The 15973-nt window shown below is 39.6% G+C and overlaps 1 protein-coding gene across 2 annotated transcripts in view; it reads left to right on the top strand.

Moving 5' to 3' along the window:
• The window catches only part of USP42 (ubiquitin specific peptidase 42), a 46593-nt gene continuing 30620 nt past the window's right edge, over positions 1–15973 (top strand). Inside the window, exons 1-3 of one of the 2 annotated variants that reach the window (XM_029948178.1) lie at positions 1–17; positions 3243–3492; positions 6301–6501. In XM_029948178.1, coding sequence (XP_029804038.1) covers positions 3252–3492; positions 6301–6501 — 442 coding nt within the window. In that variant the 5' untranslated portion in view covers positions 1–17; positions 3243–3251. Of the gene's footprint in view, positions 18–3184; positions 3493–6300; positions 6502–15973 lie in introns of those variants that run through there. The other variant, XM_029948177.1, reaches the window with a different exon arrangement.

The raw sequence follows: 15973 nt of genomic DNA on the forward strand, positions 1-15973 counted from the left end.
AACACCTCTTTTTCAAGGTAATAGCACTATTAAAGGTTCTCGTGCATTTTCGTGGAGTCTCCAAATTTTTCGAGTTGCAAATTTTGACCAAATAATTTTATTCTCTTGCCTATCACTCATTCAAAGTGCATAGGAGATAGGAATAATCAGTTTTACTTATTTGTTTTTAAGGTCAGTTTCACTTTCTTTTCCTATCATGGAATCAGGTCCACAGTGGTTTGTAAAGGTTTAAGGCTAGTCATTTCAGTTACTTAAAAATAATTGAAATCAAGGCTGTTACCTTTTTCGAGCTTGTGTGTTTTCCTCTCTAGAAATGTTACAAGAACGTGGATTACATTGTTTATGAAGAAGCAGAGTGTATCAGTTTCTTTTTCACATGTATTGCTGTTACTACCTTTATGTAGAGTGCCACAAGGTTTCAAACAGCGATATGCTTATTTTTAAAATGAGAAAGAATAATGCATTCTGGTATTTGATAGAGATCTATAAGGGATTGGAAATTTTAAGACTTTTGAATAAAAGTGTAGTTAAAGCAGAGGAGACATTGGTAAAACTGTTTTGTCTCTTTCCTTTAGGCACATCCCGCCTTGATTCATGTACCTGTTTATTTCACACATCCTTTTGTAACTTTTCATATAGCATCACAAGATGCTGAGAGAAATTTTAACTTTTCTTTGAAGTAGTTGCTTAAAAGTCCTGATATAGCAGTAACGTTTAGAAGCTGCACTGAGAGTAAAGAACATGTAACAGTATGAATCTTGGGTCCTATACAATATTGTTGGGCTTCTAGAAGGGTTATCTCTGTGTAGATGGAATTTAGTTTGATACTTTGTGGTTTTAGAATAAGTATTCATTGGCTGAATGTACAAATGAAGACAAATGGATAGTTTTGGTTTGTTTTCCCCAAATTATAATGCTAAATGGGAATTGATGATTGAGCTGTATGCTTTCCTTAATTATTTTCACTTAAGACTCCTCCCCCTTACCCCCCCCCCATGGAATTCGGAGCAAGTAAAACGTTTTTATTTGGTCATTTATTAATGATTGTCCTGAGGGATGTTTATCCTGTTCATCCTTGTAAATAAGGCTGAATCAACCTTTCCTCAGTACTCTGTTTTGGCTTTCTTCCTCCTTCTGCTCCTCCTCTTCCTCCTCCTCTTTTGTTTTCTTACTCTTGCCTTCACTGTGTTTCATGGAGTAGACTTTTATTTGGGTAACATAGCTCAAGCTTTTTTCCTGAATGAAGATCCTGTATCTTAGATTGACTTAAAGTTCATTTTTTCCTGATTTTATTAAGATGTAATCTACTTTTTTATTTCTGCATGAGATCCCAAAAAATTCTCAAGGTTGGGCTTTCCGGGTGGGGACTATAAGGTTGTGCCATAATTTAAAATTATGACAGCATTGAGGCTTTTGTTTTTAAACCTTATTGTGAGCAGACTGCACCTCAACACTTGTTGAGGTGGCACACATGTGGATGCTTATCGTTCTTTAACTTGACTGTAGTGAATATTTTTTAAAACGAGTTTTAAAGGCTATTCCTATTTCAGAATAGAAACGAGACACAGTATATGGATGAGATACTGTATGCAAGTCATTTAGCACAAACCGACGCTGAAAGCAAACGCTGGTTGCTTCCTATCTTCAGAACTCACTCATTTGTCCAGCCCGTGTGTGCCAGGTTAGGGGAGATAAATCACGATGGAGAGTAACAAGTGAACTCGCTACCATAGAAATCTGCACCAGGGTACTGCGGGAGCCTACGGGAGGGCTTCTGACCTGGCCTTGGGGGAGGGGTGTTGTCAAGGAAGGTGTCCCGGAGGAAATGAATACTAAACTGAAAAGTGCAGGTGTTCACTGGCGGGAGGTGGAAGGATGGAGGGCAGTTAGGGAAGAAAGAACAGCATGGAAGAGCCCAGAGAGAGCAGGTAGGAATGGAATGTGGGAAGAGGTTCCCAGGCCAGGCAGCACCAAGTCTGGGCGTTAAAGGGGTTGGGGGGGTTGGGGGGGGGGCTCCCAGCCAGGCCAGAAAGATAAGTTATTTACAGAGGAGTGGAACATGAGATTTGGTTGTCACTTGGCAGTTCGAATTCCTAAAAGCACTCCGTTGACTAGGTCCATATAGCTGGAAGGAGCCCTGGCTGGGAATGTTGGGCCAGGTGCCCGGTCCCCGGGGCTGAGTAGTTTGGGTTAGAGTCGCTCCATTTTATAGGTCCCATGGAGTCTGTCCAATTTCTTAACAGGCCCATTATGAAGATTAAGTAAGTTAATGTGTGTATGGTGATTAACGCAGTGCCTAGCACATAGAAAATGCTTAATTAGTGGTAGCCCCAAGGTTTAGAAATAGGATTCAGAGAGAAAATTATAATTATTTTTATAACATGTATTTGTGTTCAAGTTTGATGTCAATAATGTCTTATGGGCTTTGCTTTAAAAAGTCATATGTATACACCAAATAAATGAGCCCATTCAAAAAATTTTCAAATGTGAGACTCCCTGTTTTTTTTTTTTAAGTTTATTTTGAGAGAGAGAGAGAGAGAGAGAGAGTGAGCGAGCGAGCAGGGGAGGGGCAGAGAGAGGGGGAGACAGAATCCCAAGCAGGCTCTGGGGGGTCAGCACAGATCCTGATGTGGGGCTCAATCTCAGGAACCCAGAGATGATGATCTGAGCCAAAATCTAGAGTCAAATGCTTAACCCACTGAGGCATCCAGGCACCCTGAGACTTGCTATTTTTTTTCTTAATAATTTATTTCAAACCAGTCATTTTGGACTTTAAGCTCAAAATTAAAGCTAGATTTTTTTCTTCATGGAGTAGACTTTTCCCCGATTAATTCTGTATGAATTGAAAATTGAGTCAACTGGATTAGCACATTTCATGTTCTAGTTTTAAGCAATAAGGAGAAAAAAATATGTTGGTTCTTGGTAAATACACAGAATTGGAAATTGAAGTAGCTGATTATAAACTGAAATGTGAGACTTTTAGAGATCTTGGAATAGAATGACAAGATCTAATCAAATATTTCATTGAAGGGTTTATAATTAAAAGTCGCTGACATGTTTAGATGAGCACAGTGCTAAATGTCCCAGGGAAGTGATTTCAGAGTTAAAAAATACTGCTGCCTTTATATTATGTGTGACAGTAATTAAGTGTGGCTAGGACAATTTTCCAAGATCTCATGGTAGATGAAGTAGATTCCTTTTCTTACTTTATGAAACAACTGTATGCGTTTCGTCTTTTGCAGAGTTGAACAATGACCATAGTTGACAAAGCTTCTGAATCCTCAGACCCGTCAGCCTATCAGAATCAGCCTGGCAGCTCGGAGGCGGTCTCACCTGGAGACATGGATGCAGGTTCTGCCAGCTGGGGGGCCGTGTCTTCGTTAAATGATGTCTCAAATCACACACTTTCTCTAGGACCAGTACCTGGTGCTGTAGTTTATTCAAGTTCATCTGTACCTGATAAATCAAAGCCGTCACCTCAAAAGGATCAAGGTACTACTTTTTAGAGACAGAATCACTCCAAGAAACTCTTGGATAAATGCTGTTAGTAGGTTGGTAGTTTCAGAGAGGGGTTCCTTTTGGTAGGGTGTGCAGTTATGTTATTTGACAGACATCATTTTCCTGTGCTGCTTGCTCCTGATTCGCTATGTATTGTGACAGCACAGATGATTTTTATTTATTAAACTATTTGTAGTTTCTTTTGTTACTTATGTTTCGAAGGACAAGCTTTACCTTGGTGAGATTCGAGGTGGGCAAGTCTTTGGTTAACTTGTCAGTTAACCCTAGTTCCCTAAGTAGATGCTTGTGTTTTAAAATTTCAAATTTTTTAAAATGTTTTATTTATTTTTGAGAGAGAGACAGCATGAGCAGGGGAAGGTCAGAGAGAGAGGGAGACCCAGAATCCGAAGACAGGCTCCAGGCTCTGAGCTAGCTGTCAGCACAGAGCCACATGCAGGGCTTGAACCCACGAACCTCAAGATCATGACCTGAGCCGAAGCTGGAGGCTCAACTGACTGAGCCACCCAGGCGCCCCCAAAGATGTTTTTAAAAAATGGTTGCCTTTTGCTGAATGGCTCTACCTATCTGTGGGTTTTTTTGTTTGTTTGTTTGGTTTTTGGGTTTTTTGCCAAAATCATCTGTGGTAATAAAGCTCTTTGAAAGAGAGGAGATAATGTAAATGTAACATTTGTTAAAACTCATCCGGTTAAATGAGACTTTGATGCTTTAGTTGGTCCTTCAAAAATTTGTGGATTTGGAGCTTTGAAATGCGAAGACAGTACATTCCTTCCTACTCAGAAAGTCCTTTGGCTTAGAATAATGTGGCTCTTACGCTGTTTTGCACCCTCATAGTAAATGTGATATTGTGATGTGGTGGGTGGGGAGATTTGCTGGAGATGTTCTGGGTGGGAGGAAAGTTTATATCACAAAATAAACAATTTAATTGAATGTTGCACATAGAGTTTGAAGACCTTCACCAGCTAGCTTTTCCCACAGGACCTTCTCTCACTGACTCCAGCAGGCTGGGGTCTCGCTCGCTCGGGCCTGGACCCTCCCTATTGGGAGCTCATGCCCTACTCTCTGTGGACTCATTTCTTTTTTCCTAATTTTGCTTTCCATTCCCACTGAGCTGAAGCCTACCTTTGCATGCTCAAACTCATTAATTTCTCTTTTAAAATAGAGAATCATCCATTTAAGGCATTTCCAGTGTCCGGCAGCTCCAAGGAAGGGGCAGACTTTAGAAAAAGTAGTCTTCACATGGGTGATTTGGAACTTTCCTAAATAAGTTGTTTTTTTGAGCTTTACCTGAGCTCTGTTAACATGGTATTCATTAGTAATCTGTTTATAAGTCTTGAAAATAAGAAGATAAAAATCTTTTTAGACGACGTATAGTGTCCTTATGAATGTCAGCAGTGGTGGCCAGCAGCCTGAACTCAGAGCCTCTTTCCTTGCTGGTCAGATGGGAAGGACATCACTACCAGCTCTTAGAATTGAGGCTGTCGGACAGCTACTCAGGGCTCTGCAAGCGCGGTGGTGGGGCTGACTAGACGCTTCCACAGCGAAGGTCGGGGAGGGTAGGTTTCTTCTGCATTTTGTATCTATAGTGGGGACACATTTTTAAGTAGATATGAAAGAGTAATTATAGTTGAACTCTGATGTAGCAGTCGGTCATTTTTGACATTTCTCAGTTCATAGCCAGTTATACCCTCACTCGTTTACTCCCCTTTCTCCTTGCCAGCATCATACAGCAAATCCAAGACTTTGTATTTCATCTATTAATATTTCAGTGTTATATAAATAATTCTTTCCTAAAAACTAAAAGGGGGCGCCTTGGTGGCTCTTTTGGTTAAACACTTCAGCCCAGGTCATGATCTCCTGGTTTGTGGATTCGAGCCCTGCATCGGGCTGCCCACTGACAGCTCAGAGCCTGGAGCCTGCTTCGGATTCTGTGTCTCCCTCTCTCTGCCCCTCCCTTGCTTGTACTCTGTCTCTCTCAAAAACGAATACACATTAAAAACATTTTTTAAATAAACCATATGTTAAAAATCCAGTCAACATTAAAATTTCTCTGCCATATACTTTTTTGTAACAGCGGGCTTGTTGAAGTCAACAGTCTTACCTTGCATCTGGCCAGTGTCTTTAAGTTTCTTTTAACACCCTCTTTTGTCCTTGCAGTTTACGTATTAAAGAAAGCAAATTATTTAGATTTCCCACATTCAAGGATCTGTCTTTTATTTGTTTTTTAAATGTTTCTATTATAGACAGAAAGAGCACACGTGTGTGCGCGCACAGGAGGATCAGAGAGAGGGAGGGAGAGAGAGAATCCCAAGCAGACTCTATGCTGTCTCACCTGGGGCTCAATCTCACGAACTGAGAGATCATGACCTGAGTCAAAATCAAGAGTCAGATGCTTAGCCGACTGAGCCACCCAGGTGCCTCTCTTAAGATCTTTTTTTTTTATGTTTTATTTATTTTTGAGAGACAGACAGTGTGAGCAGGGGAGGGTCAGAGAGAGAGGGAGACACAGATCCAAGGACAGGCTTCAGGCTCTGAGCTAGCTGTCAGCACAGAGCCTGACACGGGGCTCAAACCCACAAACCATGAGATCATGACCTGAGCCGAAGCCGGATGCTCAACCGACACCCAGGTGCCCCTAAGATCTGTCTTTTAAAATGTCCCTTTCTTCCCTGTATTTCTGGTGAGCTGATAGTAACCCAATCTTGATCAGATGCAGTTGCTATTTATTTATCTTGAGAAGCATGTAAAGCTTTGTTTTTAAATATTTCTTGTTCATTTTTCTAGCCTTAGGTGATGGCATTGCTCCTCCACAAAAAGTTCTTTTCCCGTCTGAGAAGATTTGTCTTAAGTGGCAACAAACTCACAGAGTTGGAGCCGGGCTCCAGAATTTGGGCAATACCTGTTTTGCCAATGCAGCATTGCAGTGTTTGACTTACACGCCGCCTCTTGCCAATTACATGTTATCACATGAACACTCCAAGACATGTAAGTGTTCTGGGTCATGTTATTTGCGTAGTGTTGTGGTATGCTAACCTACTTTCATTTTTTCTCTGCAATGAAAGTGAAGACTTAAGCCAAGAATTCTGTGATCACTAGGAAATTGGTTCTTTTGGAAACCATAGAGGAAGAGCGTTGAGATCTGTACTCAGGTTGCTTCAAAAGTGTTTTGCACCTAATTTGACCTGTGAAGTTGTTTCAAAAGAAACATATTTTATCAGCATTTGGCATTTCTGAGCCCCCTGCTGGCTTTCTACACTTGTTAAAAAACGTGATATAAATGTATGCCGCCAGCAGCTCGGGACAAGCAGTTAGACCCTGTCTCTCCTGGCTTCCATTCTGGATGGTAAGGCGTGAGCCAGTTACAGGCTTAGAAGCCTTCATGGAGGGGAACGTGCTGTTAGGCCCCCAGCCTCCTGGAAATTCATACAGGACTTTCCCTTCTGTGTGCGTGAACTCAGCATTCAACCCGGAGGGCAGGAAATCAGTTAAAAGTATGTCTTTAACAGGTGACAGCCACCTCAGTGGTTAACTAGTGAAATTCAGAATTTAGAACATATCCAGTTTTTGAGGTTTGACCTTCTAACTATATTGTAAACATCCTTCATCCCTTTTAAGCGAAATCTCCCTGTTCTTTGATCTGCGTTAATGCTGAGATTTGCGTGTGCACCTTCAGGTGCTGTTCATTAATTATCAGCGTGAGAACGCCTTTGGTTTCTTTTTGAATAGTTCTTCAATTAATAGAGAATTTAAACCACTTCTTTTAAAGCTGTTTTTCTCCCCCAAAGAGCAAAATAATGCTTGAAAAGAATTTGGAAAGTACAGAAAATTTTAAATAAACCAAAGGAAAATCACCTAGAATCTCGCTGCCTCGAGGTGTTTGGTAGGCCAAGGGGTTTTAAATTACAGAATGAACGTTTTGTTTGCCCTCATTTTCTCCCTAAATTCATAACTCATTCCCCACAGACCGCTTTCCCATCACTTTTGCGCTTAATGAAAGTAGGGTGTGGATGAAACCCCAGCACTGGCCCCGGACCAGTGAGAGACAGGACCAACACAGAAATTCAGAGGCTCTTGGGGTCCAGAATTAGGTGCCTATCTTTTATGCTCTTGGTAGTTTTCTTTTTCTTTTCTCTCCTTTGTTGAGGTATATCGTTATAATCATATATATAATTCAGGTACATTTGTTTATTACATATGTAATTATATGTATATTTAGGTATATTTAACTTTAGCTTTATTGAGGTATAATTGATATAAATTGCACATATTTAAAATATATGTTTGACGCATTCTGACATTTGTATCCTCCCATGAAACTATCACCACAATTAAGATCAGGAATATGTTCAGCATCCCCTAAAGGTTCCCAGCGTTCCTTTGAAATCATTCCCTTCCACCCCTTCCTGCCCTTCATCCCCTCCACCCCAGGCAGCCACTGATATGCCCTCTGTCTACTGTAGATTAGTTTGTATTTTTTAGAGTGTCATGTAGTAGAATTATACAGGCGTATGCTCATATATTGCCTGGCTTCCTTCAGTTAGGACAGTCATTTCAGCTTTGTTCCATGTTGTTGCATGTATCAGAATTATTGACTGTTGAATAGTATTTCATCATATGGATGTATCACAGTTTGTTTCTCCACCTATTGATGGGCATTTGGGTTGTTTCTCATTTGGGCTGTCACAATTTAAATTTAAGCTCCTTTGAACGTGTGTAAATAGGTCTTTGTAAGGAAGCCTTTTCATTTCTCTTGGGTAAATACCTAGGAATGGAAGGGCTTGGTCCTAGAGTATGTGTGTGCTTAACTTGAAGACAAACTTCCAGTCTGCTTCGTCCAGGGATTGTGGTCTTTCACATTTCCACCAGCAGTGGATGAAAGTTTGTCCTGTATCTCCCCTAATACTTGGTGTGGTCATTCTTTCCAACGTCAGCTGCTCTAGCAGGTGTGCAGGATACCAAGTACTCCCTTACTGTGATCTTAATTTGCACTTCCCTAATGAGTAATGATATTGAACATCTTTCCATACGGTTAATTGCCATCTGTATACTTTCTTGGCTGAAGCACTGTTCACATTTTTGCTTGATTTTAAATTGGGTGGCTTTCTTGTTGATTTTTGAGAGCTTTTTATACGTTCTGCATACAAGTCCTTTATCGGATATGTAATTTGCAAATATTGTCTTCCAGTCGAGAAGAGGATATTCTTTTCACACTGTCTTTTAAAGAATTCCCCATCACTGTGTTTCTGTTCATCAGCTGTGTTCTAAGTGTTGTATTAAGAAGTCTTGGCCTCACCAGAGGTCACAAAGGTTTTTTTCTCTGTATTCTTTTGACAAGTTTGATAGTTTTAGCTTTTTACTGGTCAGTGATCCATTTTGAGTTAATTTCTGCGGGGTGTGAAGAATGGATTGAAGGTCCTGTGTTTCAATCTGGATATCCAGTTCTTCCAGCACTGTTTGTTCAAAAGATAGTTCTGTCTCCACTGAATTGTCTTTGCTTCTTTGTGAAAAATCAATTGACCATATTCATATGGATCTAGTTCTGGACTCTGTTCTGTCACACTGATCCAGTGTTCTATCTCAGCAACACAGCAGCGTCTGGATTGCTAGATATTTAAAAGTTTTGAAAGCAGGTAAGTCCTCCAACTTTGTTTGCCTTTGTCTATGTTGTTTTGGCCATTTCTTGGTCTTTTGCATTTCCAAATGCATTTTGGACTCAATTTTTTAATTCCTAAAAAAGAGCTTCCTGGGATTTTGATTGGTATTGTGTTGAATCTGTGAACTAATTTGGGGTAAATTGACATCTAAACAGTGTTGTATCCCCCAAACAAGGTATACGTCTCTGTTTATTTAGGTTATCTTTTACTAGCAGTGTCGCTTAGCTCTCAATGTACAAGTATAATGTGCACATTCTTTATCAGATTTGTCCCAAAATATTGCATATTTTTGGCAGCTATTATAAGTGGTAATATTTTTTGAATTTCAGTTGCTGATTGTTGCTAGAATATAAAAATGCAAGTGATTTGGGTCTTGCGACTGTGGTAAATTTATTAATTCTAATAGAGTGTGTGTGTTCTAAAGATTTCATAAGATTTCATGTAGAGACAATCATGTGATGTATGAATAAGGAAAATTTTACTTCTTCATTTCCAGTCTGCATGCTATTTCTTGCCTGGTGTACTGGCCAGCAACTCTGTTACAAGGGATGTGGTGGAAGTAGGTGTCTCCTTCCCCACCTTAGGGGGAAGGCATTTGATTTTAGTCTTTCGCTTTTATGTATGCTGTTAGGTGTAGAGTTTGACCATGCTGAGTGTTTTACTTGAATGTTAAGCCAAATTTTGCATTCCTGAGATGAGCTCAACTTGGTCACGATGTCTTAGTATTCCCATGTATCATTGGATTTGCTAAACGTTTTTTAAATTTCGTGGTCATAATGAATATTAATTCATAGTTTCTTATAATGCCTTTGTCTGATTTGGGCATCAGGGTAATGGTGGCATTATGAAATTTGTTGGGATTACTTTCTTCTCTTTCCTAAAGGAATTTGTGTAGAACTGGGGTTATTTCTTATGTTTGGTAGATTCATGTGAAGCTCTCTGGGCCTTGGGGTTTTCTCATGGGTAGGTTTTTAACCATATATTTAATAAGTTCTTTAGGAGATAGAGGCCTCTTTAGGGCGTCTGTTTCTTTGTCAGAGAGCTTTGATTAGTTTGTGTCTCAAGGAATTTCTCTTACTTGTTGAATGTGTCGGCATAAACTTGTTCATAATATTTTGTTAGCCTTTTAAATTTTTTCAGGATCTAGAGTGATTTACATTCTCTTATTCCTGATGTTCATGATTCCTTTCCTTTTGTCCTGATCAATCTGACTAGCATTTTAGTCATCTTATTATTGATCTTCTTAGAAAACCAGCTCTTATTTTCATTGTTATTTTGTTTTCTGTATCATTGATGTTTGTTACTATTTTTATTATTCTTTTTCTCCTGCCCACTTTGGATTCCATGTGCTCAGTTCTAGTTTCGTCAAGGGTCATTTAATTCGAGATCTTTTCCAGTCTTTTTAATGCTATAAATTTCCCGTTAAGTGCTGTTTTACTTGTATCCCAGGCACTTCAGTATTTCACGTATTAATTTTTATCCCAGTCAGAATACTTTCTAATTGTCTTTGCGATTATTTAGAGGTATGTTGCTTAGGTGCCAAATGTTTGACGATTTTCCCAAAATTGTCCTGTTACTAATTGCTAATTTAATTCTCTTGTGATCAGAGTATACATTTTATTGTTTGAGTCCTTTTAAACTTGAGACTTGTGTTATGCGCCAGAACATGGCCTTGCTTAGTGATTGTCCCACATTCACTTAATAATTATTATTCACTTAATAAGAATGTGTAGTCTGCTGTGTTTTCTGGCTTCTATAGATGCCGGTGATGGTCAGCTACCTGATAATTTCGTTGAGGCTGTCTTCTGTGTCCCTACTGCTTTTCTGCTTGTGCTGTCACATTTTTGAGAGTGGTCTGTTGAAATAAAATCTATTTGTGCATTTGGTTTTTTCCTCTTTTATTAGTTTTGCCTGATGTATGTGGAGCTCTGTCACCTAAGATGATGACCTCTTGGTCAAATGACCTATTAATAATTTATGAAATTACCCTCTTTATCCCAAATAATATGCTTTGCTCTGAAATCTACCTTGACTATAAATAGAGCCTCTCCAGTTTTCTTATGATTGATATTTGCATGGTGTATCTTTTTCCATGTTTTTACATTTAACTGATTTGTGCCTATACTTAAAGTGGATTTCTTGTATGAATAGCTCATAATGTAATTATTTTCTTACAGTCTTTGTATTTTGTTTTGGGGTGTAAGCCATTTGTATTTAATGAGATTATTAATACAGTTGGGTTTGTTTTACCATCTTGCTATTTAGCATTTTCTATTTGTTCCATTTGTTCTTTGTTCCCTTTTTCACCTTTTTCTGCCTTCTTTTGGAATGAGTAATTTTATTATTAAAATTTTATTAAAGTTTTATTTTTGAGAGAGAGAAAATGAACAAGTGGGGGAGGGACAGAGAGAGAGAGAGAGAGAGAGAGAGAGAGAGAGAGAGGGAGGGAGATACAGAATCTGAAGTAGGCTCCAGGCTTCGGGCTCTGAACTGTCAGCACAGAGCCTGACATGGGGCTTGAAGTCACAGGCCATGAAATCATGACCTGAGCCGAAGTCGGACACTCAACCGACTAAGCCACCCAGGTGCCCCTCTGTGTTTTCCATTTCATAGTTTCGTCATTTCAAATATGTTTTATATACATATGTATATACATTGAGTTATGTATTATATAACATTTTGGGATTGGCTTTTCAGTCAGCGTAATTCTTTGAAGATTCATTTAGGTTGTATTAACAATTTGTGTGTGGAGTTTTAAAAATTTATTTATTGTTGCATAGTATTCTATGGTGGACATACCGTAGCTGCTTTACCCACTAGCCGTGAAGGGCCAGCCGGGTTGTGTTGTGTGGGGTGGTATGAAGAGAGCTGCCATGCGCATTAGAGCGCACCACCTGCGTGCCAACACGGCTGCCTCTCTGGGGTAAGTCCCAGGGCTGTGCGTGCTCTGTGGTAGCCCCAGGTTTGGTGGTATAGGAAACTGCCAGCTTTCCAGAGTGGCTGACCATTTTACAGCCCTACCGGTAATGTATGAGAGTTCCAGTTTCTCTGCATTTAAAAAAAATTTGTTCATTTAAATGTTTGTTTATTTATTTTTTTTTGAGAGAGAGAATCCCAAGCAGTTTCTGTGTTGGCAGCACAGAGCATGGTGTGGAGCTCAGTCTCACAAACTGTGAGATTATGACGTGAGTCAAAATCAAGAGTCCTATGCTTAAGTGATTGGGCCACCCAGGAGCTCCGGTAGTTTCTCTGCATTTTTGCCAGCATGTGGTGGTGTCACTGTTTTTCATTTGAGCTGTACTGATAAGTATATACTGATACCTTGTTGTGGTTTTAATTTGCATTTCCATAATGCCTAAAGGTCTTGAACTCCTTTCCATGTGCTTATATGCCATCTCTATATCCTCTTTGGTGAAATATCTCTTTGCTATCTTTGGCTTATTCTCTACTGCAGTCTTTGTTTTTATACTGTTGAGTTTTGAGAGTTCTTTATATAGTTCAGATACTAGGCCTTTGTTGGATATGTAGGTTCCAAATACAGGAGGGGCAGAGAGAGAATCCCAAGCAGCAGAGCCTGATGCAGGGCTTGAACCCATGAACTGTGAGATCATGACCTGAGCCCAAATCAGTAGTCAGATGCTTAACAGACTGAGACACCCAGGCATCCCTAGTTTAAGTTTAAAGATCTCTTTGCCTAGCTCTTGACCCTGAAGGTTTTCTCCTAATTTTTTCTAAAAATTGTATAGTTTTACACTTTACATTTAGGTCTGTGATCCATTTAAGTTAATTTTCATAGTGTGAGGTTTGGATGAAGTTAGTTTTTTGTCTGTAAATGCGTGTTAGCCCCAGCACCATTTGTTTCAACAAGGCTATCTTTCCTCTGTTGAATTGCTTTTATATCTTTGTAAAAAATCACTTGGGCATATTTGTGTGGGTCTATTTCTGGGTTTCTTATTCTGTTCTCTTCAAGTATAGGTCTGTCCTTCCATTCAGTAGCTATGTAATAAGTCTTGCTATCAGGATGGTTCCACCCACTTATTCTCTTTCAAAATTGTTTTAGCTAGTCTTGGTGTTTTGTCTTTCTATGTAAATTATAGAATAATAGTGTCTATACCTACCAGAAACTGTCACTGAGATTTGGATAGGAATTGTTTTAAAGCTGAATCTCAGTTTGGAGAGAATTGACATCTTTACTTGAGGTTGACATTTTCAATCTGTGAACATGGTATGTTTCTCCATCCATTTAAATCTTTACTTTCATCCCTGTTGTGTAGGTTCAGCGTGTTTTGTCCTATTTTGTTAGAGCTACACCTAAATATTTTTTGAGGGATTGTTAAGTGGCATTATAGTTTTAATTTTGGTGTCCGCATGTTTATTGCTGGTATATAAAGATACGTTTTATTTTCATATGTTAATCTTATATTCTGTGATCTTGCCAAACTTACTAGTTCTAGGAATTTTTTTTTTTTGGTAGTCTCCTTGAATTTTTCTAGCAGTCCTGTACAAGTGTGGACAGTTTTACTCATTCCTTACTGATTGGTATGCCTTTTATTTCCTTTCCTTATTTTATTTCACTGGCTAGAACTTCCAGCACTATCTTGAATAAGAATGAGGGGAGTGGACATCCTCGCCTCATTTTTGATATTAGAGGGAAGAGCATTTAATTTGACATTAGTGGTAGGTTTTTTGGTATATGCTCCTTATTAAGAAGTTCTGTTTCTGTTTTTCTCATTTCTGCTTTTTATCATGAATAAGTGTTGATTCTTGTTAAATGTTTTTTCTATATCAAATTGATGTGATCATGTGATATTTATTCTTTAGCCTGTTAATATAGTGGGTTATACCAGTAGATATTATAATATGAAGTCATCTTTTTTTTTAACGTTTATTCATTTTTGAGAGACAGGGGTAGAGTGTGAGAGAGGGAGGAGCTGAGAGACAGGGAGACACAGAATCCGAAGCAGGCTCCAAGCTCCGAGTTGTCAGCACACAGCCCCATGCAGGGCTCGAACTCACGAACTGTGAGACCATGACCTGAGCCGAAGTCAGATGCCCAACCAACTGAGACCCCTTGTGCCATCTTTGTATCCCTGGAATAAACTCCATTTGGTCATTGGAATTAGTATTATTATTTTTTTTTAACATTTTTTTAAATGTTTTATTTATTTTTGATAGAGAGAGAGAGAGCATGAGAGGGGGAGGAGCAGAGAGAGAAGGAGACACAGAACCAGAAGCAGGCTCCAGGCTCTGAGCTGGCTGTCAGCACAGAGCCCGACGCGGGGCTCGAACCCACGAACGCGAGATCTGACCTGAGCTGAAGCTGGACGCTCAACAGACTGAGCCACCCAGGCGCCCCTAGTATTATTATTTTTAAAGTTTTTGTTTAATCTCCCAGTTCTCATCATAACAGTTTCACCCATCCCCCCACTCCCCTCCCCTCTGGTAACTGTCAGTTTGTTCTTTGTAGTTAAGAGTCTGTTTCCTGGTGCCTAGGTGGCTCAGTCGGTTAAGCCTCCGACTTTGGCTCAGGTCATGATCTTGCATTCGTGGGTTCGAGCTGCGTGTCGGGCTCTGCGCTGACAGCTCAGAGCCTGGAGTCTGCTTCAGATTCTGTGTCTCCCTCTCTCTCTGCCCCTCTCCTTCTCATGCTCTGTCTCTCTCTGTATCAAAAATAAATAAAACATTTTTTAAAAAGTCTGTTTCTTGGTTTATCTCTCTTCTTTTTTTTCCCCTTTGCTTGTTTCTGAAACTACACGAGTGAAATCATACAGTATGTGTCTTTCTCTGATTTTTAGTGTTTATTTATCTTGAGAGAGAGCTTGCATAGGTGCACGAGTAGGGGAGTGGCAGAGAGAAAATCTCACTCAGGGTCTGTGCTTGGAGCATGGGGCCTGATGCTGGGCTCCATCCCACAGACCACAAGATCGTGACCTGAGCTGAAATCGAGTCGGATGCTTAACTAGCTGAGCCACGCAGGTGCCCCCTTACTGACTTCTTACACTTAGCATTATGCTCTCTGGGTCCATTCATGTCATTGCAAATGACAAAAACTCATTCTTTTTATGACTTAATATTCCATTGTGTGTATGTACTACATCTTCTTTATCTGCTCATCAGTCTGTGGACACTTGGGCTGCTTCCATATCTCGGTTATTGTAAATTATGCTGCTGTGAACATAGGGATGCATGTATCCCTTTGAATTAGTGCTTCTGTATTCTTTGGGTAAATACCCAGAAGTGCAGTTGCTGGATTATAGGGTAGTTCTATTTTTAACTTTTTGATGATGCTCCATACTCTTTCCCAGAGCGGCTGCACTAGTTTGCATTCCCCCCAACAGTGCACGAGGGTTCTTTTTTCTCCACATCCCTGCCAACACTGTTGTTTCTTATGTTGTTTGTTTTAGCCATTCTGACAGGTGTGAGGTGATAGCTCATTGTAGTTTTTTGATTTGCATTTCCCTGCCAATGAGTGATCATGAGCATCTTTTCATGTGTCTGTTATCCATCTGTATGTTGTCTTTGGAGAGATGTCTGTTCATGTCTTCTGCCCATCTTTTAATTAGATTAGTTGTTTTTTGAGTGTTGAGTTTTATAAGTTCTTTATATAGCTCTTTATCAGATATATCATTTGCAGATATCTTCTGTTCCATGGGATGCCTTTTAATTTTGTTGATTGTTTCCTACACTGTGCAGAAGCCTTTTATTTTCATGAAATCCCAATAGTTTATTTTTGCTTTTGTTTCCCTTGCCTGAGGAGACATTATCTAGAAAGATATTGCTATGGTTGATGTCAAAGAGGTTAC

Source organism: Suricata suricatta, chromosome 8 (assembly GCF_006229205.1).
Source record: "Suricata suricatta isolate VVHF042 chromosome 8, meerkat_22Aug2017_6uvM2_HiC, whole genome shotgun sequence".
Lineage (NCBI taxonomy): Eukaryota > Metazoa > Chordata > Mammalia > Carnivora > Herpestidae > Suricata > Suricata suricatta.